General features: G+C 44.4%; 2 protein-coding genes across 2 annotated transcripts in view; both read left to right on the top strand.

Annotated features, from left to right (window-relative positions):
• siglec15l (sialic acid binding Ig-like lectin 15, like) overlaps positions 1-2,289 on the top strand; it is a 6,169-nt gene extending 3,880 nt beyond the window's left edge. The window contains exons 4-5 of the mRNA XM_075466538.1: positions 1,847-1,880; positions 2,073-2,289. Of these exons, the coding sequence (XP_075322653.1) occupies positions 1,847-1,880; positions 2,073-2,107 (69 nt within the window). The 3' untranslated portion in view covers positions 2,108-2,289. The remainder of the gene's footprint in view (positions 1-1,846; positions 1,881-2,072) is intronic.
• A 9,087-nt stretch (positions 2,290-11,376) lies between these two features.
• Positions 11,377-23,422, top strand: cmtm7 (CKLF-like MARVEL transmembrane domain containing 7). Its single transcript, XM_075466378.1, has 5 exons — positions 11,377-11,608; positions 12,949-13,125; positions 15,359-15,457; positions 16,264-16,342; positions 22,349-23,422. The coding sequence occupies exons 1-5, from the start codon at positions 11,498-11,500 to the stop codon at positions 22,360-22,362; spliced, it is 480 nt and encodes a 159-aa protein (XP_075322493.1). The 5' UTR covers positions 11,377-11,497; the 3' UTR covers positions 22,363-23,422.
• The last annotated feature ends 323 nt before the right edge of the window (positions 23,423-23,745 follow it).

Here is a 23,745-nt window from a genome sequence, read left to right as displayed (position 1 = left end):
GTTCAGTAGGTAACCAAAGGAGGTTCAGTAGGTAACCAAAGGAGGTTCAGTAGGTAACCACAGGAGGCTCAGTAGGTAACCACAGGAGGTTCAGTAGGTAACCACAGGAGGTTCAGTAGGTAACCAACGGAGGTTCAGTAGGTAACCACGGGAGGTTCAGTAGGTAACCACAGGAGGCTCAGTAGGTAACCAAAGGAGGTTCAGTAGGTAACCACAGGAGGCTCAGTAGGTAACCACAGGAGGTTCAGTAGGTAACCACAGGAGGTTCAGTAGGTAACCAACGGAGGTTCAGTAGGTAACCACGGGAGGTTCAGTAGGTAACCACAGGAGGCTCAGTAGGTAACCACAGGAGGTTCAGTAGGTAACCATAGGAGGTTCAGTAGGTAACCAACGGAGGTTCAGTAGGTAACCACGGGAGGTTCAGTAGGTAACCACAGGAGGTTCAGTAGGTAACCACGGGAGGTTCAGTAGGTAACCACGGGAGGCTCAGTAGGTAACCACAGGAGGTTCAGTAGGTAACCATAGGAGGTTCAGTAGGTAACCAACGGAGGTTCAGTAGGTAACCACGGGAGGTTCAGTAGGTAACCACAGGAGGCTCAGTAGGTAACCACAGGAGGTTCACTAGGTAACCAAAGGAGGTTCAGTAGGTAACCACAGGAGGTTCAGTAGGTAACCACAGGAGGCTCAGTAGGTAACCACAGGAGGTTCAGTAGGTAACCACAGGAGGTTCAGTAGGTAACCACAGGAGGTTCAGTAGGTAACCAACGGAGGTTCAGTAGGTAACCACGGGAGGTTCAGTAGGTAACCACAGGAGGCTCAGTAGGTAACCACAGGAGGTTCAGTAGGTAACCATAGGAGGTTCAGTAGGTAACCACAGGAGGTTCAGTAGGTAACCACAGGAGGCTCAGTAGTTAACCAAAGGAGGTTCAGTAGGTAACCATAGGAGGTTCAGTAGGTAACCACGGGAGGTTCAGTAGGTAACCACAGGAGGTTCAGTAGGTAACCACAGGAGGTTCAGTAGGTAACCACGGGAGGTTCAGTAGGTAACCACAGGAGGTTCAGTAGGTAACCACGGGAGGTTCAGTAGGTAACCACAGGAGGCTCAATAGTTAACCAAAGGAGGTTCAGTAGGTAACCATAGGAGGTTCAGTAGGTAACCAAAGGAGGCTTAGTAGGTAACCATAGGAGGTTCAGTAGGTAACCATAGGAGGTTCAGTAGGTAACCACGGGAGGTTCAGTAGGTAACCACAGGAGGTTCAGTAGGTAACCACAGGAGGCTCAGTAGGTTACCATAGGAGGTTCAGTAGGTAACCACGGGAGGTTCAGTAGGTAACCACGGGAGGCTCAGTAGGTAACCACAGGAGGTTCAGTAGGTAACCACGGGAGGTTCAGTAGGTAACCGCAGGAGGTTCAGTAGGTAACCACGGGAGGTTCAGTAGGTAACCACAGGAGGTTCAGTAGGTAACCACGGGAGGTTCAGTAGGTAACCACAGGAGGTTCAGTAGGTAACCACGGGAGGTTCAGTAGGTAACCACAGGAGGCTCAGTAGGTAACCACAGGAGGTTCAGTAGGTAACCACAGGAGGTTCAGTAGGTAACCACAGGAGGTTCAGTAGGTAACCACAGGAGGTTCAGTAGGTAACCACAGGAGGCTCAGTAGGTATATCAGTAGGTGTCAGGATATAACTTTTTAGTAGTTTTGGACACGGTTATGATTTCCTGTGAGTTGTATAGATGCGGTGAACGTGTTCGCTGTGACATCATCGTTTCTGTTGCTTTGTTGTTGTTTTTGCTCATCGGTGAACGAGCTGTTCGCCTAACGATCGTCTCCGGTTTTTTTTCCGCAGATGAACTCCCGGGTTCCCACACAGCAGCAGGCTGGTGAGGGTGATTCTTTTCTAACTTATGTTTAAACTTCTTCTCTAATCACTTCGATTTCCTCTGGCACCTTTTCAAAGACACGTCGGTGATTATTTTCTCATTATTTTGGGCTCCATTCAGTTTGTTAATCCGACTAAATCCCAAAGAGTTCAGCTAACACAAACTGAATGAATTTAACGTCTGTAATTTCAGGCGTCACATATTCTCCTCTGAAGCTCCAGCTGTGATGGAAATGTGAGACATCAGGTGACATCAGGCAGGAAGCTTCTTCTGGTTCATCAGACAGAAAAACGTTGAACTTACGTTTGGTTTCAGTTTAGTTTGGAGCTCTTTGGATGTTTCCTGCTCTGGATATTTGATCTGTTTTATTGTTTCATGTCTCATGTATCATCTGTAATAAACTGACTGTGAGGTGCAGAGTTCTTCATTTCCCTGGACACCAGTCAGCTTTTTTTTTTTTTTTTAAACACATATTTATTGGTTTTTCATGTTAATATAACAATATCCAACAATTTAAACATCCAAAGCAAAAAAACTATAATTAAATTATTAAAAAAGATAGAATAAACTGCAGTAATTAGACAGCAAATTACTGTGCAATGAATATGAAATAATGAAAATAATAAAAATAAATAAGTAAATAAACACATATAAAAATAAATAATAATAATAAATTTTAAAAAAAAGTATTTAAAATGTAGGTCACAGCTTGCACTCCCAACAACAAATTAAATCATTTTCACTATCTCATTTTTGGATGCACACTTTCTTTTTTTTTTTAAACATATATTTATTGGTTTTTCATGTTAATATAACAACATCCAACAATTTAAACATCCAAAACAAAAAACTCAAATTAAATTATTAAAAAGATAGAATAAACCGCAGTAATTAGACAGCAAATTACTGTGCAATTAATATGAAATAATGAAAATATTAAAAATAAACAAGTCAATAAACACATAAAAAATAAAAAATAAAAATTTTAAAAATGTATTCAAAATGTAGGTTACAGCTTGCACTCCCAACAACAAATTAAATAATTTTCATTATCTCATTCTTGGATGCACACTTTATTGTTTTTTCATGTTAATATAACAACATCCAACAATTTAAACATCCAAAACAAATGGCAGAAAATAAAATAATAATTAAATGATTAAAAAAGATCGAAGATATAAAAGATATTTCAGAGTTTCTGTGGAATCTGATGGAGAAAATGCCAAACTGAGGCAGCTTTCCTGTAACAGCACAAAGTCCAGAGTTCATGTTCAGAGCAGGAAACATTTGTCCTTTTGACTTTCTTCAATAAAACAGCTTCATCACAGAGAAACGAGTCCAGTTTTCTTTGAATGTGTCCAACAGTTATCAGTGTTACATCAAGTCATAAATATCAGATTAGAGATAATATAGAACATAACATGAAGAGAAAATTTTTCTCATCAAAGCTGGGAGCTGAAAACGGACAGAAACGATTTAAAAGGTAAATATAACTCATATAACTCATCCTCCTGTCTTCAGATTTATGAGTCACAGTCACAGGGCTGGACTTTAGTTTAAGGTCCAGAACTGGTTGATGAACTCAGGGATTATTTATTGTTCACTGATGCACATTAAAACAACAGAAGAAACGAGAAACTCCAGCCCCGCTGTGCTTCTCTACATTCACCAGCAGAGGGAGCCAGAGGTTAATCTGTCCCAGATCCGTCCCAGGGCCTCCTCTTCTCTACACCAACACCGGAGAGCAGAGCCTGGAACCGGTCCTGTGTGCTGGGTACCCCAAGCAGAAGGGTTACAGACATGGGAACCATGGGTTCCATGGTAACGGGACCATGGTAACGGGTTCCATGGGACCGGTACGCTTTGGTGGGAGTGGAAACACTGAAATAAGCGAACCGTTCTGAGCCGACCCGTACCGGACTGCATAGTGGGAACACGCCATAAAGGTCCATCCCCCACACTCAGCGGGGTCACATGGCCCTGAAAGGATCAGATTATTGGCTAAATTACAATCAGAATGAGCTGAGCAAGGGTCCGTAGAACGCAAAGTCTGATTCACCACGTGCTTCAGCGTCTACAAGCAGGTTTAGAGTGACTTTCAACCCAGTTATCTTGGGGTCTGAATCCGATCCGATCCAATTCTTAGTCAGATTAAAGTGTCTACATGCACTTAATAACTCAGTCTGATTGTAATTTAGCCAATAATCCGATCCGATCCAGTTCTTAGTCAGATTAAAGTGTCTACATGCACTTAATAACTCAGTCTGATTGTAATTTAGCCAATAATCCGATCCAGTTCTTAGTCAGATTAAGGTGTCTACATGCACTTAATAACTCAGTCTGATTGTAATTTAGCCAATAATCCGATCCGATCCAGTTCTTAGTCAGATTAAGGTGTCTACATGCACTTAATAACTCAGTCTGATTGTAATTTAGCTAATAATCCGATCCGATCCAGTTCTTAGTCAGATTAAGGTGTCTACATGCACTTAATAACTCAGTCTGATTGTAATTTAGCCAATAATCCGATCCTTTCAGAGCCATGTGACCCCACTGAGTGACTTCAGAACATCCACACAGCTGTTTGTGGGTGTTTCGGCTCTGCTGTGGACACTTTCTCTCTTTAGCTCGGGTCTCTTGTTGAACCCGGAGCTGCTCCTGTGGTTTGGTGTCTGCAGAGCGGCTGCTGTGGTGCAGCTGAGGCTTCCTGCGGCCTGAACCCAGAAGCAGCCGACGAGCTGATGTGGAACTACTCAGCCTCAGGGTGGCTGGTTTGAAACTTTCAGTCCCGGATCTGCAGCAGGTTTCAGCTTCACTTCCTGCTGCTGTTGGTGTGAATAAATGATTTCTGTCACCGTGTGTTCACCCGCCTCATGACTCCAGGATGTGGTTGGAAGTGTGAGTTTCCATGGCGACACATAAAGCCCTTAAAGTTTGATGCTCCTAACATCTGGAACAGCCTTCCAGAAGATGTGAGACAGGCCTCAGCTCTGACAATGTTTAAATCCAGGCTGAAAACAGTTCTGTTTAGCTGTGCATATGACACCTGAAAGTATTTTATCTCCACTCTTTGCTTTTAAATGACTGAATTAATGCTTATTTTTTATGTTTTTTTTATTTTTTGTTTCCTTTTAATGATTTTATTGCCTTATTGTGATTTTATGTAGCTGTAAAGCACTTTGAATTACCTTGTGTACGATTTGTGCTCTATAAATAAAAGTGCCTTGCCTTAAAGACGCTCATGGTCTTCAGAGCTGCAGCTTTCTGCTGGCCCGATGTTTTGTGTTCGGCAGGTTTTCACACCTCTCTGCTGCAGAGCCACACAGCACCAGCTTACTGGAAACAGCTTCAGCTGCTGGAACCACACTGAGATCACAGCTGAGAAAAGTCCCTCTGAGATAAAGGACAGCATAAACACAGCAGAGGAATCTGACAGGTTGTGTTGTTACATCAGAAAATAACCTGTTTCCTCCTCCACAGTTTCAGCTTCTGCTCTCTGTCCAATATCATATTATATTATATTATATTATATTATATTACATTATATTATATTATATTATATTATATTATATTATATTATATTATATTATATTATATTATATTATATTATATTATATTATATTATATTATATATAGGGGGGAGGATCTCTAACATCCAGGGGGGAGGAGCTCCAACATTGCTTCATAATTTGGTTGTTTTGTGTCTTTTTCTTTCATTTTGGATCATACATTGGTCGCTTTGTGTAATTTTGCATCACTTTTCATCACTGTTGTGTTATTTTGCATTTTATTTCGTTCATTTTGGGTTTTTTTGTGTCATAATTAGTTTGTTTTATGTCTCTTTGAGTTTGTTGTGCATCGATTTGTGTCATTTTTTTCCATTTATCATCTTATTTTGTCCATATTTTGTGTTGTAATGTGCTTATTTGGTGTCTCTTTGTGACGTTTCTTGTTAAATTAAATGATCTTTTGGCATTCTTGTGTCATTTTGCATCCTTTTTTGTTTGGATTTGACTGTTTTGTGTCATAATGTGGTTGTTTTGTGTCTCTTTCGGGGAATCTTTTAAAATTTTGCTTCAGGCTTTTGGTCATTTTTGTCTCATCATATAATTTAGCTTCTCTTACAGATTGTTTCATGTGATTGTGGTTGCTCGTTTGGACTCAGGAGGACTGTTTGTGTGCAGAAGGAACATGTGTTTCAGCGGTCGGGCTGCAGAGGACGCAGCGAGTCGTTGAAGCTGTAAAGTCTGGTGGCGGCAGGTGGAAGTGCATTTCATGGTCTTTCTGCAGGCTGAAACGTGCACGGCTGCAGCGCCGCTGTGCATCTGAGCACGTTAATGTGTTTTTAACTCTGATGCGAGCTGTGCAGATGTGCAGATGTTCTGATCTCAGCCGGTCGCAGCTCCTGCAGCAGCCTGATGGTTTTTCTGAAGAAGCAGTTTGAATAATTTATTAGATCTCTGAGCATTTTAGTCAGAAATTCATGGCGTCCATCCAGCTGCTCAGTATAAGGAAGTTTAATCCTTTTATTCCATCCAGCTGCTCAGTATAAGGAAGTTTAATCCTTTTATTTCATCCAGCTGCTCAGTATAAGGATGTTTAACCCTTTTATTCCATCCAGCTGCTCACTATAAGGAAGTTTAATCCTTTTATTCCATCCAGCTGCTCACTATAAGGATGTTTAATCCTTTTATTCCATCCAGCTGCTCAGTATAAGGAAGTTTAATCCTTTTATTCCATCCAGCTGCTCAGTATAAGGAAGTTTAATCCTTTTATTCCATCCAGCTGCTCACTATAAGGAAGTTTAATCCTTTTATTCCATCCAGCTGCTCAGTATAAGGAAGTTTAATCCTTTTATTTCATCCAGCTGCTCAGTATAAGGAAGTTTAATCCTTTTATTTCATCCAGCTGCTCAGTATAAGGAAGTTTAATCCTTTTATTTCATCCAGCTGCTCAGTATAAGGAAGTTTAATCCTTTTATTTCATCCAGCTGCTTGTACCAAAGCTTCATGTGTGAACTTTAAACAGTAGAAATCACAAATATTCCCACATTCTGTCAACACAGAGGTGAGGATGTTGAAGGCTGGCCTGAAACATGTTATTTTAGTTCATCTTTCCATCCATTACAGGTGGAAACGGATTGGTTTCACAGCACTTCCTGTGGGTGGGGTAGTCACCCTTCTGTGGGTGGAGGAAATAACCGAGCACCTCTCTTTAAAGCTCGTTCAAAGGCTTATTTTCAGGCTGGTTCCAGAGCAGCAAACCTTCCCCTGAACATGAACACACCAGTAACCCGCTGATTTATCCTCCCAGTGGGGTCCTTCCATCTGATCGGGGCTGCTTTCTGCCTGTTAGGAGGTATTTCTGCATCATTTGGAGTCATTTTGAGCAGGATCGGTCTGAATTATTCATCATCTGGAAACACAAAGCTTCACGTTCCAAACTGCGAGGAAAGAAAAAGATAAAACATGATGCAGCTTTTTTACCAGCTCAGACTGGAATTCATTTTCTTTCAGTCCAACACGAGCAGGCGACATGTTCTTCTTCTTTCTGAAGTTTTATGCATCAGAACATAATAAAGGTTCTGAAATTAGTTAAATATAACACTGTGCTGTTATTTATTATAATAAACCAATTTAAGTTGGATTCAGTTTGACTTATGAAGCATCAAAGCACAACAAACTTCATCTCAAAGCCTCCAAAGAAAGATCCAAATTTATCCAAAAAACTGTTTCCCAGCTAAGAAAACCGAGAGGAAACTACCACTGAAGCTTCTCCCTGATCCAATCTCCCGTCCTGAGCGTGCACGAGGCGACTGTGGAGAGAAAAAACTCCCTTTGAACAGGAAGAAACCTCTGGCAGAACCAGGAACCATCTGCCTGGACCAGCTAGGGCTGAGAGGACAGGAAAGAGGGGACAACAAGCAACGTAACACCAGGCCAGGGACACCTGCTGAGAGAGAGAAACACAAGTTAATGACAACAATGATGATGTCACATGTTCATGGAGAGGAAAGAGAGAAAAAGAGGAGAGAGCCTCAGTGACTCATCTGGATTGTTCATCTTTTAAATAGGGCTGGGCGCGTTAACTCGCTAATTATTTAACGCCGATAAATATTTTATCGCGCATTAACGCAGGTTTTATTTCTTTTAAATTATTTAAAAAATATATATATATTTTCTAAATATTTTTTTAAAATAATTAAAAAAAATAATAATAATTTAAAAAAAATTATTTGGTTGGGAAGTTCGGTGTGGCTCTGCTCAGTTGGGAAATCTCTATGCTCGACATCGCGACAGTCGACCCAATCAGACTGCCAGGGCGGGCTTTATACGATGATGGACAGATGATCAACAGGGACATTATCGACTACGTCACTAAAGAGCGCTTGGTTTGAATTCATTTGAAACAAACATGGCTGCCGCTGGAGAGCTAGGGCGTGTAGATTCTGCCATCGAGTCTGTTCTACAGGATCTCCACATTGCATTCATTTTGAAAGACGAACAGAGGAACGCGATAAAGGCTTTTATCGATAGAAAAGATGTTTTTGCCGTCCTTCCTACAACAAGTGTGTGTTGCTTAATCTACGTCACATACTACGTTGCTCTGATTGGTTGTAGGTCTATCCAATTGAGCAAAGAGGCATTTTTTCTCCTGGTTCGGTTGAAACACGCCCCATACTCAGAACTCTATCCAGCGGTATCAGACTCACATTCTGACTAGAATCGTGAGTATGACGTAGTCAGGCTAGGCTTTCGTGCCTTTAATGGAAAGTTCAGAGAGACAGGAAGCAGAGAGAGGGGGAACGACATGCAGCACAGGGCCGTCCGATGCGGGACTTGAACCGGGGACTATAGCCTCTGTACATGGGGTGCCTGCTCAGCCCACTACACCACGGACCTGTTTTATTATTTATTTTATTATTGTAAAAGTCTGTCGCTCACAGGCTTTTATTTTGTAAATGTCTGTTGCTCACAGGCTTTTATTTTGTAAATGTCTGTTGCTCACAGGTTTTTATTCTGTAAAAGTCTGTTTCTCACAGGCTTTTATTTTGTAAAAGTCTGCTGCTGTCTGCTGTGGAACAGGAAAAGAAAGTAATCGGCGGATCCACCAAACATGGAGAAGGGTACGGAACTTTTACTCGGCCATTTTCATGTTAAAGTTCTTCCAGACGGCGGAGTCGACAGAACCAAAGTCATCTGTAAACTCTGCCAAGTTGAATTGTCTTCTCAGCGTAGTAGTTCCAGTCTAAAATATCACTTAAAGGCAAAACACACAACTGATAGCAGCAAGTCATTCAAGGAAACAGACAGTGGAGCGAGGCTTCTACATAAAAACTACAGAAAGATGCTGATGTTAAAAGTGTGTTTGCACAACAAATGTTATGGCACTTTCATTCATATGGCAGCACATTTAAAATAAAGCTAAATGCTAAAAGCTATACGCTACTTTTGGATTCATTTTTAGATTCTGCGTACAAATGCGATTAATCGTGATTTATCAGGGAAATCATGTGATTAGCCAACTAGCCGGACTACCTTCATCAACACCAAAACGAGGCTGGAACTCTGCTCACAGGACGCAGCAGGGGGTAAGAAGATGTTCAGAAATGATGCTGCTGATATGGGATGTTACACAGCTTCATGTCAGAAGAGGCGAACTGTCCCTTTAAAGATCCCCCCTGCCACGCATTTGGTGATGGAAACATCTGTGTGTGTGTGAGCAGGATCAGTGAGCGTGCACGTGGTGTCAGCGTGCACGTGGTGTTGGCTCGCAGATAACCGCCCTGACAGCAGCTCCGGGTCTGTTGTCTCCGCTGATCTGAGAACAATCGTGTGTTTGGACTCTGGAAGCTTTCACAGGACGCTGCTGCTGCAGTGCTTCCTGACACAGGCCACACCTCCTCACAGAAGGCACCTGTCAACGCTCCCGCTGTGCTCCACCTGAGACACGCGCACACCGGAAGTGCCCTTCAGAATAAAAGCCCCACAGTAGGAAGAAGCACCTCCCGGTGGCGCCTCACTCAGGTGAGCAAAACAAACGCGATTCATCATAAAACCAGTTATCAGGCCCCTCTCTGTGGAACCAGCTGCCAGTTTGGGAGGCAGAGCCTTCAGTTATCAGGCCCCTCTCTGTGGAACCAGCTGCCAGTTTGGGAGGCAGAGCCTTCAGTTATCAGGCCCCTCTCTATGGAACCAGCTGCCAGTTTGGGAGGCAGAGCCTTCAGTTATCAGGCCCCTCTCTGAGGAACCAGCTGCCAGTTTGGGAGGCAGAGCCTTCAGTTATCGGGCCCCTCTCTGTGGAACCAGCTGCCAGTTTGGGAGGCAGAGCCTTCAGTTATCGGGCCCCTCTCTGTGGAACCAGCTGCCAGTTTGGGAGGCAGAGCCTTCAGTTATCAGGCCCCTCTTTTCTGTCCTCTCAGCCCCCAGCTGGTCCAGGCAGATGGCCGCCCTTCCTGGTTCTGGTTCTGATGGAGTTTTTTCTCCCCACAGTCGCCTCGTGCAGCTCAGGACGGGGGATTGGTGTTTCAGACAATCTGTTTGCTTCCCTTTTTTTTTAGTTCTCATCGTCTGCATTGGACTTATTTTAATTAATTTATTAATTAATTTAAAACTTATTTGTATTACAGTGAAATAAACTAAGCTCATAACAAAACGATTCTCACAGTGATGTGTTTTCTTTAACGTGAGCCAGGTAATTCATGTTTATGTGGGTGATTTTGATCAGTTTGAACACAAACACAGCTAATAAGTAAAGACCCAATACATTTAAATAAGTTAAACCTATAATGGGAACAGACACATACCAGAAAAACTGACCTTTTCCAACATAATTTGCACAAATATCATCATAGTACAATATAATGTACGGTAAATTATCCATATTTTATCCATATACCTTATATTTCTCATTGGCTCAGTCTGCTCAGTTAAATTTATTTTTACCTTTATTGTTAAATGTACAAATCTGTTGTTATTTAGTAAGTAAGTAAGTAAGTAATATTTATTTATATAGCACCTTTCACAGACAATGATGGTCACAAAGTGCTTCACAAGAAGTGCACAGAAAATACAATAAAAGTCAACAATAAAAACATACAGTTATTAACAACAATAATAATATTACAAAGTAAAATAAACAAAGTGGTCATAAAAACAGCCAAATATATAGTTTACTGATGTTTATTATTATTATTATTTACCCTACTCCTCATACTGTAGATTTGTTTATAGCTGATGTTTATTTCTCTATTTTTAGTCCATTATATTTGCTTGTTTTTCCTTTAATTTTACATATCTTTTATACTGTACGCTGTTGCAACACAATCATTTCCCAAATCAGGATGAATAAAGTACTAATCTATCTATCTATCTATCTATCTATCTATCTATCTATCTATCTATCTATCTATCTATCTATCTATCTATCTATCTATCTATCGGAGAGTGATGTGCTTTTACTCTGAAAATCCCACCGGAAGTGGCTGGGTTTTCCGGTAAAACTTGACGGCGGTGGTAAAACATCGACGGACGGCTTCCAGCCCACGGTGATTCTGCAGCGGTTTAACTTAACTTAGCCCGGAACATTTGTTTACCGTGTTTTTGTTTACCGTAAACATGTCGCACACCGTCGTCACGACAACCACAACGGTCCGGTCCTCCGGTGACGGCCTGCTGAACGTGGGCTACACCCATACCATCCCGGGGCTGCTCAAGATGGGACAGCTGGTGAGAGTCCGTCCGCCCGCCCTGAAATGTGGCGGGTTGTGGGGCTGGGTGCACCGGGAGTGTCCGTGCCTGAACCCGGCTGTGGAAGCACGGACACCCCGGCGCAGTTAGCCGCGTTAACCGGGGAGTCTGAGCGGATCTTTTTTCCCTCTTGAGGGAAGAGCTGATGGGGCAGCGAACGAGCTGTTTACAGGAATCCATGCAACTCGTTTTTATTATTATTATTATTATTATTATTATTATCATCATCATCATTATTATTATTATTATTATTATTATTATTATTATTATTATTATTATTATTATTATTATTGTTGTTGTTATTGTTATTATTATTATTATTATCATCATTATTATTGTTATTGTTATTATTATTATTATCGTTGCTATTATTATTATTATTATTGTTGATATTGTGATTATTGATATTATTATTATAGTTATTATTGTTATTGTTATTGATAGTATTATTGTTGTTGTTGTTGTAGTTGTTATTATTGTTGTTGTTATTGATATGTGTGACAGAGAGGCAGATAATCGATCTGTTATTGGATGATTATTGTTTCCTGTTGCTGATGTGAGTTCAGACAACAGTGTGACAGAGCAGCCCCCCCCCCCCCCCACCATGTGACAATGGGAATCATGTGACGATCAGTCAGACCTCTGAGGGTGAACATCTGGGCAGCCAACTTTTTAACTTTTATTTTATAAAATAAAAAGTTAAATTTAACTTTTGTTTTATAAGATAAAAAGTAAAATTGAACTTTTGTTTTATTAGATAAAAAAGTTAAATTTAACTTTTATTTTATTAGATAAAAAGTTAAATTTAACTTTTGTTTTATAAGATAAAAAGTTCAAAGAGAAGTGAGTTCAGACCCTCGGGGTTAGAAACACCTGGAGGAAGACATCTGGATATTTAAGGCTGCAGAAGTGGAAAGATACGCATCGACTTTAGAGAAGTGAGACTTTGTCCACAGTTGTGGTTCTGCACGTCTTTGGTCCTTTTCTCCGTCTTATCTGTGGTGTTTTTTATCTCCTTCCACTTGTTTTTGTGCATCTTTCTTCCTTATTTTTAATGATCTTCCATCTCTGTGACTGTTTATTCTCTATTTTTGGTTGTTTTTGGGGCTTCGTTTAGTTTTTTTAAATAATTTGTCGTCGTTTCTTCTCCTTTTTGAGGCTTTTTCTTGCAGTTTTTCTTCTTCTCTTGCAGCCGATGGGCTCAGAGTTCACAGGAGAGATAACAACACAGAAACTTCTTGTGAAATCCAGGTTTTTGGTGTCAGGATGTGGTAACTCATCAGGTTCCGGGTCCTAACACGCATTCTGTTTCCTCCCAGCTCGCCCTGCTCATCGTCTTCCTGTGCGTCCACTTGGTTCGCGGCTGGCCCAGCTGGGCGGCCTTCCAGTTCTTTGAGGTGGTGGCGCTGTGGTTCTTCATCGCCCTGCTCATCTTCTTCCTCATGCACCTGTTCAGGCTGCAGGGGAAGATGCCCTGCATCAACTGGCCGCTGACGGTGAGCTCGTTGTGAAGCTGCAGGATTCTCTGCAGGTTTTATCCACTCTCACTTCTGCTCTGAACACACTTCATCTCACAGGAACTTTCATAATGCTTCAGCCGGCTTTAGAAGGTTCAAAAGAAGGAAGGAAGCTTCAGCGATGAGTCACTTTACACCTGCCGATGTGATAAAACATCTCGTTTCCTTTTAGTTTACAGTTAAATCCTCATCACTGAGCAGAACTGAAGAAACAAAACGTCTGAAACTAAATCTGTTGGAGAAAACAAGTGTTTTCCAACATCATCCTTTTTCCTGATGCTTCATTGTTTGGACCCCCCCACCGTCAGAACCCATTCCTGCTCTCTGATTGGTTCGTTTCAGCCTCTCCTGCATCACTTTTTGCCTGATGATCATGTTCATCCTGTTTGGAAACAGTTCAGACAGCATTTTGAATTAAATCAGGGCTGAGCAATTCTATCGATACTGCGATATATATCGATATTTTGTTTCCCGATAAAGTATCGATTTTTCAGCTGCGAGTATCGATTTATTTTCTCTTTATATATATATATATATATATATAAAAATAATTAAAAAAACATTATAATAATATAAAATAATATTAAAATAATATTAAAAAAATAAATAACAATTAAAAAAATATATGTATATTTAATGAGATAATGCATAATTTGCATAATTAAACATACACATTTCTAAAACTTGTAATACATTTCATATATTAAAAAAAATACATATATATCATATCGCATTGCATCGCATCGTATTGTACGTACCGTATCGAATCGAATCGAATCATATCGTATCGTATCGACTCGTATTGTATCGAATCGAATCGTATTGTATCGAATTGTATCGAATCATATCATATCGAATTCATTCGTGTCCAGTCGTATTGAATCGAATCGAATCGTATCGTATCGAATTTCAGCCCTAGATTAAATACAGCAATAAGCCCAGTTGTTACGCAGAGACTAAGAGATATTTTGGTGTCTGTTTGTGGTCTTTATACATATATGTGGATGTAAAATGAAAATCTGTGGTCGTCTTAAGTCACTTTACCGTTGTGTTGAATGTCTTTCTTTGCAAGTTGGAAGAAGAATTGTGACACAACTGGTGCTGCCAATCCTTGATTATGCTGATGTTATTTATAGCAACACCCCAGAAACAAATCTTTGTCCTTTAAACACTTTATATAACAGTCTTTGTAGATTTGTTCTGAGGGACCCACACAGGACCCGCCACTGTCTAATGTACGAGTCCTTGAGTTGGCTCCCAAGGCATTTCATTGGTCTTTATTTACTTTAAAGTGTATCTATTTTAATTCCCCTCAGTATTTAAAACAGTATCTTACACCTTTCCGTTCAGGCATACTGATCATTTATTTTTCAGGACAGAAATTGGTCGCCGCACATTTAAGTTTAAAGCTCCATCAGACTGGAATAAACCCACTCAGATCCATCACTTCTTTTCATATCTTTAAATCATCTTTATTCACTCTGTCAAACATCCTGCTCTTGTTTTTTACTTAGTTTCTCTGTCTGGACCTGCTCCCTGTGTTAGAGTACCTTATATTTAGATTTCCCTGCTGTGCTTTACTTTATGCCTTCATGTTGCGTACACCATGTGTGTATGTAAGAGTATTTATGTACATGCGTGCATAGGTACTGGTTGGTGGATGGCTCGGCGTGGGGGAGCATTAAGTGTGAGGGATTGTGGGTATTTTTGTGTTTAAATGTTTTGGATTTACCTTTAATTATGATCTCATACTACTGATGATTATATCTGTTTTTGTAAGGATCCCCTCGAAAATGAGATGACGCATCTCAAGGGGCTATGCTTGAAATAACCAAATAAATAAAAAATAAATGTGCATGTTAAGCAGTTCTGCTGTGATAATAACCAGCTGTTATCTGACTGAGCTGCAGAACAAACTGTGTGTTCAGACAGGTTTATGGGAAACTCTTTAAAAAGAACTTTGCATTGTGTTTGAGCCTCATTTCCTGCTTTTATTCTGTTAAAATCAGCATGTTTGTGACCTCTGCTTCTTTCTCCAGCGAACAGTTCCATGTTAGGACAGCCTCTCTGAAGCCTTTGGTATTTCCGGCGTGTCCAACACTAAACTCTGATGTTCCACAGCTCGTGGCCTCCTCCTTCTGTCCCGTTTTAACTCTCTAACTTCCACAGATAAACGCTCAGCTGAACTCTGATGAACTTTCTGCTGTTTCAGGAGTTCTTCCATTACACCGTGGGGGCCATCCTCATCTTCATCGCCTCCATCGTGGCCGCCGCCAAGAGTTCAGGCGTTTCAGCGCTGGTGGTGGCGTCGGTACGTAGGCTCACAGATGCGTTCCCCCCCGGGTTTCTGCACCTTCACCTGGGGCAGGCTGGGTAAAGGCTCCGGATCAGGAATTCTGAATTCCAGGCAGAGTGAGACCTCCCCTCCCCGTCCTTCCTGCCGCTAATTACTCAGGAAGTCGCTTCGGGTTTCTCCCTGATAACGCTGAGGAGTCACGTCCTGCCCCCCCCAAACATTTAGAGAACAGAGAGTTACAGTTTCATCAAATCAAGTTTATTTGTAGCACATTTCATGTAGAAAACAGTTCAAAGTGCTTCACATAAGTGAAGTGAAGTGAAATTTATTTATATAGCACTGTTATGCAACCAGGCGATCCAAAGTGCTTAAAATAAATGAATATAAGTACATAAAATAAAAGCATTGCAGCGGGGAGTGGAAGAAGCATTAAAATGCATAAAAGAACATAAAGAGAAAATTATTAAAATTATTAAAGAAATATAAAGAGAAAGAAATAAAATTATTAAAAGAATATAAAGAGAAAGAAATAAAGTAATTAAAATTAATTAAAAGAATATAAAGAGAAAGAAATAAAATAATTAAAATACATAAAATAATATAAAGAGAAAGAAATAAAATAATTAAAATGATTAAAAGAATATAAAGAGAAATAAATTAAATAATTAAAATGATTAAAAGAATATAAATCCACGAGTCATGGCCATTCATAGCTGCCAATTCTAACAAAATAACTCCGGCCTTCTAAGTAGGACCTGAACCAGTTAAGGACCGCTCCAGAAAGTTCATGCTGAAGTTCTGCGCTGTGTGTGTTTCTGCAGGTGTTCGGGTTCATAACAACCTTCTTGATGGCGGTTAATCTGTGGACGTCCTACAGCGTGGCCTGTGGCCCCCAGGCTGGTAGGTCCCGCCCTGCATCTTCTTTGTGTCTTTATCTCAATGAAGAAACCTTCAGCTTCTGTTTCTACTAGGGCTGGGCAACCATTAAAATGTTTAATCTAATTAATCACATGATTTCCCTGATTAATCACGATTAATCGCATTTGTAAAATCCCAAAATGAATCCAAAAGTAGTGTATAGCTTTTAGCATTTAGTTTTATTTTAAATGTGCTGCCATATGAATGAAAGTGCCATAACATTTGTTGTGCAAACACACTTTTAACATCAGCATCTTTCTGTAGTTTTTATGTAGAAGCCTCGCTCCACTGTCTGTTTCCTTGAATGACTTGCTGCTATCAGTTGTGTGTTTTGCCTTTAAGTGATATTTTAGACTGGAACTACTACGCTGAGAAGACAATTCAACTTGGCAGAGTTTACAGATGACTTTGGTTCTGTCGACTCCGCCGTCTGGAAGAACTTTAAAATGAAAATGGCCGAGTAAAAGTTCCGTACCCTTCTCCATGTTTGGTGGATCCGCCGATTACTTTCTTTTCCTGTTCCACAGCAGACAGCAACAGACTTTTACAAAATAAAAGCCTGTGAGCTACAGACTTTTACAAAATAAAAGCCTGTGTGCAACAGACTTTTACAAAATAAAAGCCTGTGAGCAACAGACTTTTACAAAATAAAAGCCTGTGAGCAGCAGACTTTTACAAAATAAAAGCCTGTGAGTAACAGACTTTTACAAAATAAAAGCCTGTGAGCAGCAGACTTTTACAATAATAAAATAAATAATAAAACAGGGGGGGTCTGTGGCGTAGTGGGCTGAGCAGGCGCCCCATGTACAGAGGCTATAGTCCTCGCTGCAGCTGGCCTCAGTTTGAGTCCCGCATCGGACGGCCCTGTGCTGCATGTTGTTCCCCCTCTCTCTGCGCCCTGCTTGCTGTCTCTTTGAACTTTCCAATTCATTAAAGGCACAAAAGCTCCCCCCAATTTTTTTTTACATTTTCTTCAATTTTTTTTTAATTTGTGTAAAATTTCTTTAAATTAATTTTTTTTTTTTTTTTTAAATTTACATTTAAAAAACAAAAAGTTTTAAAAGTTTTTATAAAAAGTTTTTAAATATTTTTAAAAAAAAGTTAATTTTTAAAAAATAAATTAATAAGTAAAACATGCGTTAATGGGCGATAAAACATTTATCGGCGTTAAATAATTAACAAGTTAACGCGATAATAACGAGTTAACTCGCCCAGCCCTAGTTTCTACATGTGTTCCTCCATCAGACACTTTGATCCAAAGTCTTTTATCTTTGAAACTTCAGCGTTTAGAGTCCAGACAGAACGAAGTTTGGTAGGGACGCCCTCTGAGTCCTGGAGGTCCGGAGTTTGGTAGGGACACTCTCTGAGTCCTGGAGGTCCGGAGTTTGGTAGGGACGCCCTCTGAGTCCTGGAGGTCCGGAGTTTGGTAGGGACGCTCTCTGAGTCCTGGAGGTCTGGAGTTTGGTAGGGACGCCCTCTGAGTCCCGGAGGTCCGGAGTTTGGTAGGGACGCTCTCTGAGTCCCGGAGGTCCGGAGTTTGGTAGGGACGCCCTCTGAGTCCTGGAGGTCCGGAGTTTGGTAGGGACGCTCTCTGAGTCCTGGAGGTCCGGAGTTTGGTAGGGACGCTCTCTGAGTCCAGGAGGTCCTGAGTTTGGTAGGGACGCTCTCTGAGTCCTGGAGGTCCGGAGTTTGGTAGGGACGCTCTCTGAGTCCTGGAGGTCCGGAGTTTGGTAGGGACGCTCTCTGAGTCCCGGAGGTCTGGAGTTTGGTAGGGACGCTCTCTGAGTCCTGTAGGTCTGGAGTTTGGTAGGGACGCTCTCTGAGTCCAGGAGGTCTGGAGTTTGGTAGGGACGCTCTCTGAGTCCAGGAGGTCCTGAGTTTGGTAGGGACGCTCTCTGAGTCCAGGAGGTCCTGAGTTTGGTAGGGATGCTCTCTGAGTCCTGGAGGTCCGGAGTTTGGTAGGGACGCTCTCTGAGTCCTGGAGGTCCGGAGTTTGGTAGGGACGCTCTCTGAGTCCCGGAGGTCTGGAGTTTGGTAGGGACGCTCTCTGAGTCCTGGAGGTCCGGAGTTTGGTAGGGACGCTCTCTGAGTCCTGGAGGTCCGGAGTTTGGTAGGGACGCCCTCTGAGTCCTGGAGGTCCGGAGTTTGGTAGGGACGCTCTCTGAGTCCCGGAGGTCCGGAGTTTGGTAGGGACGCTCTCTGAGTCCTGGAGGTCTGGAGTTTGGTAGGGACGCTCTCTGAGTCCTGGAGGTCCTGAGTTTGGTAGGGACGCTCTCTGAGTCCTGGAGGTCCTGAGTTTGGTAGGGACGCCCTCTGAGTCCTGGAGGTCCAGAGTTTGGTAGGGACGCTCTCTGAGTCCTGGAGGTCTGGAGTTTGGTAGGGACGCCCTCTGAGTCCCGGAGGTCCGGAGTTTGGTAGGGACACTCTCTGAGTCCTGGAGGTCCTGAGTTTGGTAGGGACGCTCTCTGAGTCCCGGAGGTCCGGAGTTTGGTAGGGACGCCCTCTGAGTCCCGGAGGTCCGGAGTTTGGTAGGGACGCTCTCTGAGTCCCGGAGGTCCGGAGTTTGGTAGGGACGCCCTCTGAGTCCCGGAGGTCCGGAGTTTGGTAGGGACGCTCTCTGAGTCCTGGAGGTCCGGAGTTTGGTAGGGACGCTCTCTGAGTCCTGGAGGTCTGGAGTTTGGTAGGGACGCTCTCTGAGTCCTGGAGGTCCGGAGTTTGGTAGGGACGCTCTCTGAGTCCCGGAGGTCTGGAGTTTGGTAGGGACGCTCTCTGAGTCCCGGAGGTTGGTAGGGACGCTCTCTGAGTCCCGGAGGTCCGGAGTTTGGTAGGGACGCTCTCTGAGTCCTGGAGGTCCGGAGTTTGGTAGGGACGCTCTCTGAGTCCCGGAGGTCTGGAGTTTGGTAGGGACGCTCTCTGAGTCCCGGAGGTTGGTAGGGACGCTCTCTGAGTCCCGGAGGTCCGGAGTTTGGTAGGGACGCTCTCTGAGTCCCGGAGTTTGGTAGGGACGCCCTCTGAGTCCTGGAGGTCCGGAGTTTGGTAGGGACGCTCTCTGAGTCCAGGAGGTCTGGAGTTTGGTAGGGACGCCCTCTGAGTCCTGGAGGTCCGGAGTTTGGTAGGGACGCTCTCTGAGTCCTGTAGGTCTGGAGTTTGGTAGGGACGCTCTCTGAGTCCTGGAGGTCCGGAGTTTGGTAGGGACGCCCTCTGAGTCCAGGAGGTCCTGAGTTTGGTAGGGACGCTCTCTGAGTCCAGGAGGTCCTGAGTTTGGTAGGGACGCTCTCTGAGTCCTGGAGGTCCGGAGTTTGGTAGGGACGCTCTCTGAGTCCTGGAGGTCCGGAGTTTGGTAGGGACGCTCTCTGAGTCCCGGAGGTCTGGAGTTTGGTAGGGACGCTCTCTGAGTCCTGGAGGTCCGGAGTTTGGTAGGGACGCTCTCTGAGTCCTGGAGGTCCGGAGTTTGGTAGGGACGCTCTCTGAGTCCCGGAGGTCCGGAGTTTGGTAGGGACGCTCTCTGAGTCCCGGAGGTCCGGAGTTTGGTAGGGACGCTCTCTGAGTCCTGGAGGTCTGGAGTTTGGTAGGGACGCTCTCTGAGTCCTGGAGGTCCTGAGTTTGGTAGGGACGCTCTCTGAGTCCTGGAGGTCCTGAGTTTGGTAGGGACGCTCTCTGAGTCCTGGAGGTCCTGAGTTTGGTAGGGACGCCCTCTGAGTCCTGGAGGTCCAGAGTTTGGTAGGGACGCTCTCTGAGTCCTGGAGGTCTGGAGTTTGGTAGGGACGCCCTCTGAGTCCCGGAGGTCCGGAGTTTGGTAGGGACACTCTCTGAGTCCCGGAGGTCCTGAGTTTGGTAGGGACGCTCTCTGAGTCCCGGAGGTCCGGAGTTTGGTAGGGACGCCCTCTGAGTCCCGGAGGTCCGGAGTTTGGTAGGGACGCTCTCTGAGTCCCGGAGGTCCGGAGTTTGGTAGGGACGCCCTCTGAGTCCCGGAGGTCCGGAGTTTGGTAGGGACGCTCTCTGAGTCCTGGAGGTCCGGAGTTTGGTAGGGACGCTCTCTGAGTCCTGGAGGTCTGGAGTTTGGTAGGGACGCTCTCTGAGTCCTGGAGGTCCGGAGTTTGGTAGGGACGCTCTCTGAGTCCCGGAGGTCCGGAGTTTGGTAGGGACGCTCTCTGAGTCCCGGAGGTTGGTAGGGACGCTCTCTGAGTCCTGGAGGTCCGGAGTTTGGTTGGGACGCTCTCTGAGTCCCGGAGGTCCGGAGTTTGGTAGGAACGCTCTCTGAGTCCTGGAGGTCCGGAGTTTGGTTGGGACGCTCTCTGAGTCCCGGAGGTCCGGAGTTTGGTAGGGACGCTCTCTGAGTCCCGGAGGTTGGTAGGGACGCTCTCTGAGTCCTGGAGGTTGGTAGGGACGCTCTCTGAGTCCTGGAGTTTGGTAGGGACGCTCTCTGAGTCCTGGAGGTCCGGAGTTTGGTAGGGACGCTCTCTGAGTCCCGGAGTTTGGTAGGGACGCTCTCTGAGTCCCGGAGGTTGGTAGGGACGCTCTCTGAGTCCCGGAGTTTGGTAGGGACGCTCTCTGAGTCCCGGAGGTTGGTAGGGACGCTCTCTGAGTCCTGGAGGTTGGTAGGGACGCTCTCTGAGTCCCGGAGTTTGGTAGGGACGCTCTCTGAGTCCCGGAGGTTGGTAGGGACGCTCTCTGAGTCCCGGAGGTTGGTAGGGACGCTCTCTGAGTCCCGGAGTTTGGTAGGGACGCTCTCTGAGTCCTGGAGTTTGGTAGGGACGCTCTCTGAGTCCCGGAGGTTGGTAGGGACGCTCTCTGAGTCCTGGAGGTCCGGAGTTTGGTAGGGACGCTCTCTGAGTCCTGGAGGTCCGGAGTTTGGTAGGGACGCTCTCTGAGTCCTGGAGGTTGGTAGGGACGCTCTCTGAGTCCTGGAGGTCCGGAGTTTGGTAGGGACGCTCTCTGAGTCCCGGAGGTTGGTAGGGACGCTCTCTGAGTCCTGGAGGTTGGTAGGGACGCTCTCTGAGTCCTGGAGTTTGGTAGGGACGCTCTCTGAGTCCTGGAGGTCCGGAGTTTGGTAGGGACGCTCTCTGAGTCCCGGAGTTTGGTAGGGACGCTCTCTGAGTCCCGGAGGTTGGTAGGGACGCTCTCTGAGTCCTGGAGGTTGGTAGGGACGCTCTCTGAGTCCCGGAGTTTGGTAGGGACGCTCTCTGAGTCCCGGAGGTTGGTAGGGACGCTCTCTGAGTCCCGGAGGTTGGTAGGGACGCTCTCTGAGTCCCGGAGTTTGGTAGGGACGCTCTCTGAGTCCTGGAGTTTGGTAGGGACGCTCTCTGAGTCCCGGAGGTTGGTAGGGACGCTCTCTGAGTCCTGGAGGTTGGTAGGGACGCTCTCTGAGTCCTGGAGGTCCGGAGTTTGGTAGGGACGCTCTCTGAGTCCTGGAGGTCCGGAGTTTGGTAGGGACGCTCTCTGAGTCCTGGAGGTTGGTAGGGACGCTCTCTGAGTCCTGGAGGTCCGGAGTTTGGTAGGGACGCTCTCTGAGTCCCGGAGGTTGGTAGGGACGCTCTCTGAGTCCTGGAGGTCCGGAGTTTGGTTGGGACGCTCTCTGAGTCCCGGAGTTTGGTAGGGACGCCCTCTGAGTCCCGGAGGTTGGTAGGGACGCTCTCTGAGTCCTGGAGGTTGGTAGGGACGCTCTCTGAGTCCCGGAGTTTGGTAGGGACGCCCTCTGAGTCCCGGAGGTTGGTAGGGACGCTCTCTGAGTCCCGGAGGTTGGTAGGGACGCCCTCTGAGTCCCGGAGGTTGGTAGGGACGCTCTCTGAGTCCCGGAGTTTGGTAGGGACGCTCTCTGAGTCCTGCTCTCATGCAGGAATGTTATCAGGTCATCGGGCGTCAGCTGGAACTAACAAGCAGACTTCTGTCCAACAGAGAGCCACTGTTTCACAGAGAAACCAGCATCATGTGACCCACATCATGCCTCCCCCTCCTCAGTTACCCATCATGCCTCTCTGCCCCCTGCAGGTTCATCGGTGTAAGAGGCGCCCTGTCCCGGTGGCCATGTGGGCGGTTTTCTGTGTCCTGGTTGGATTATAATCTGGATTATATTCATCCTGCGGAGGCGGCGGAGGAGCCGATCCGGGACAGGAACCTCCCGCATCATCATGGTAAAACCTGACAGGACTTTAGTTTTATTTATTTCTGACTCAAACATTGGTGTTAAAGGTGCTCTGTGTCACATGTTAACCGTCGGTAACGCATCCCAGCGGCGACAACAATCCGTCGCCGTGTCCCACCGGTCCTGCCCTCCTCTGGGAGAACAACGTGTCCTGTAGAGTTTTAAGTCATTTTAAAACCATCTTTCTGTGCCATAAATCAAACCCAAGTCCTTTTAAAACCTTCCAGGTCCGAATGCAGCTTCTCCTCTCTTTCCCTGACAGTTTACAGCTTCATAAGCTTGGTTTCTGTTCCCATTCTTTCCATTTTTTTTACTGTACTTTGGATATTCCTGAAGCCTGATTAATCAGGTTGGACCACAGATGTGTTAAAATCACTTTTCCTTCGTGTTAAAGAGGAAATGACTCGTTTATCATCGCTGTTTGCATGCAAAATCATTACTCAGGGGATAAAGAAGAAGAAGAATTAGCATGCTAACCGAGAGACAACTATGACTCCAGCTCAAATCTGTTGGTTTTCTTTTTGTCAACAGACCCCAGTTACACCTGTTTTAAAAGCTGATTCTGTTCTTAGTTTAGATATGAGGCCAATGAGTGTTCAATCCATAATACAGTCAGTATTCCAGGCATTTAAAATGAATCAGAAACTTTTCCTTTAAAGTGAATAAACTCGGCTGTGTGGCGTCACCAGAGGGGGCGCTGTAGGCTGCGCTGCCAGTGGCTGTAGTTCAGCAGAAGAAGTAGCTGTTCTAACAGGAAACAGACCTAAAGGAGGAAAAACAACAGCTGTGGTGGACATCCACAGGAGGAAAAATGAGAAAAATTCCTCCTCTTCAGGAATTACTTTTATTTCTGGGAATATCTGGGATATGATGTCATAGATATGTCATATCTGGGATATTATTGTTTCCATTCTTCCTGATGTGCATCAAGTCTTCTTCCAAATGACAAAAAAAAACACCTTTGGACACATTCCAGTCAAATTTCTTTCATTCACATGTTCTAAATGTGAGTTAAAAATGGCAGAAAAAAGCAGCTTCTGTCTGAATGAAGTCTGAAGGATCGTGAACGTGACCGATGAGCGAATGCCGACACGTTAGCGGATCTTTAAAGCCGTTAAGGTTACCGTATCATGTCTGATAAAAGCGGGAAATAAACCAAAATGATGATTTAACTGAAAGCATCAAAGTAGCTGATAGGAAATCCATAATTTACTGACCCCTCCCAAAGTGATTTAGCAGCAGG

The sequence above is a fragment of the Odontesthes bonariensis genome, chromosome 5, assembly GCF_027942865.1.
Source record: "Odontesthes bonariensis isolate fOdoBon6 chromosome 5, fOdoBon6.hap1, whole genome shotgun sequence".
In the NCBI taxonomy this organism is placed as follows: Eukaryota; Metazoa; Chordata; class Actinopteri; order Atheriniformes; family Atherinopsidae; genus Odontesthes; species Odontesthes bonariensis.
The sequence above is the reverse complement of the archived record's forward strand: the minus strand, read 5'-3'. Positions and strand labels throughout refer to the sequence as shown.

Bases quoted from the DNA above. Each gene is read 5' to 3' on its own strand.
- cmtm7 (XM_075466378.1), top strand. From the start codon at position 11,498: ATGTCGCACACCGTCGTCACGACAACCACAACGGTCCGGTCCTCCGGT. The intron at 11,609-12,948 runs GTGAGAGTCCGT...GTTTCCTCCCAG, and splicing joins TGCTCAAGATGGGACAGCTG to CTCGCCCTGCTCATCGTCTT. The intron at 15,458-16,263 runs GTACGTAGGCTC...GTGTTTCTGCAG, and splicing joins CAGCGCTGGTGGTGGCGTCG to GTGTTCGGGTTCATAACAAC.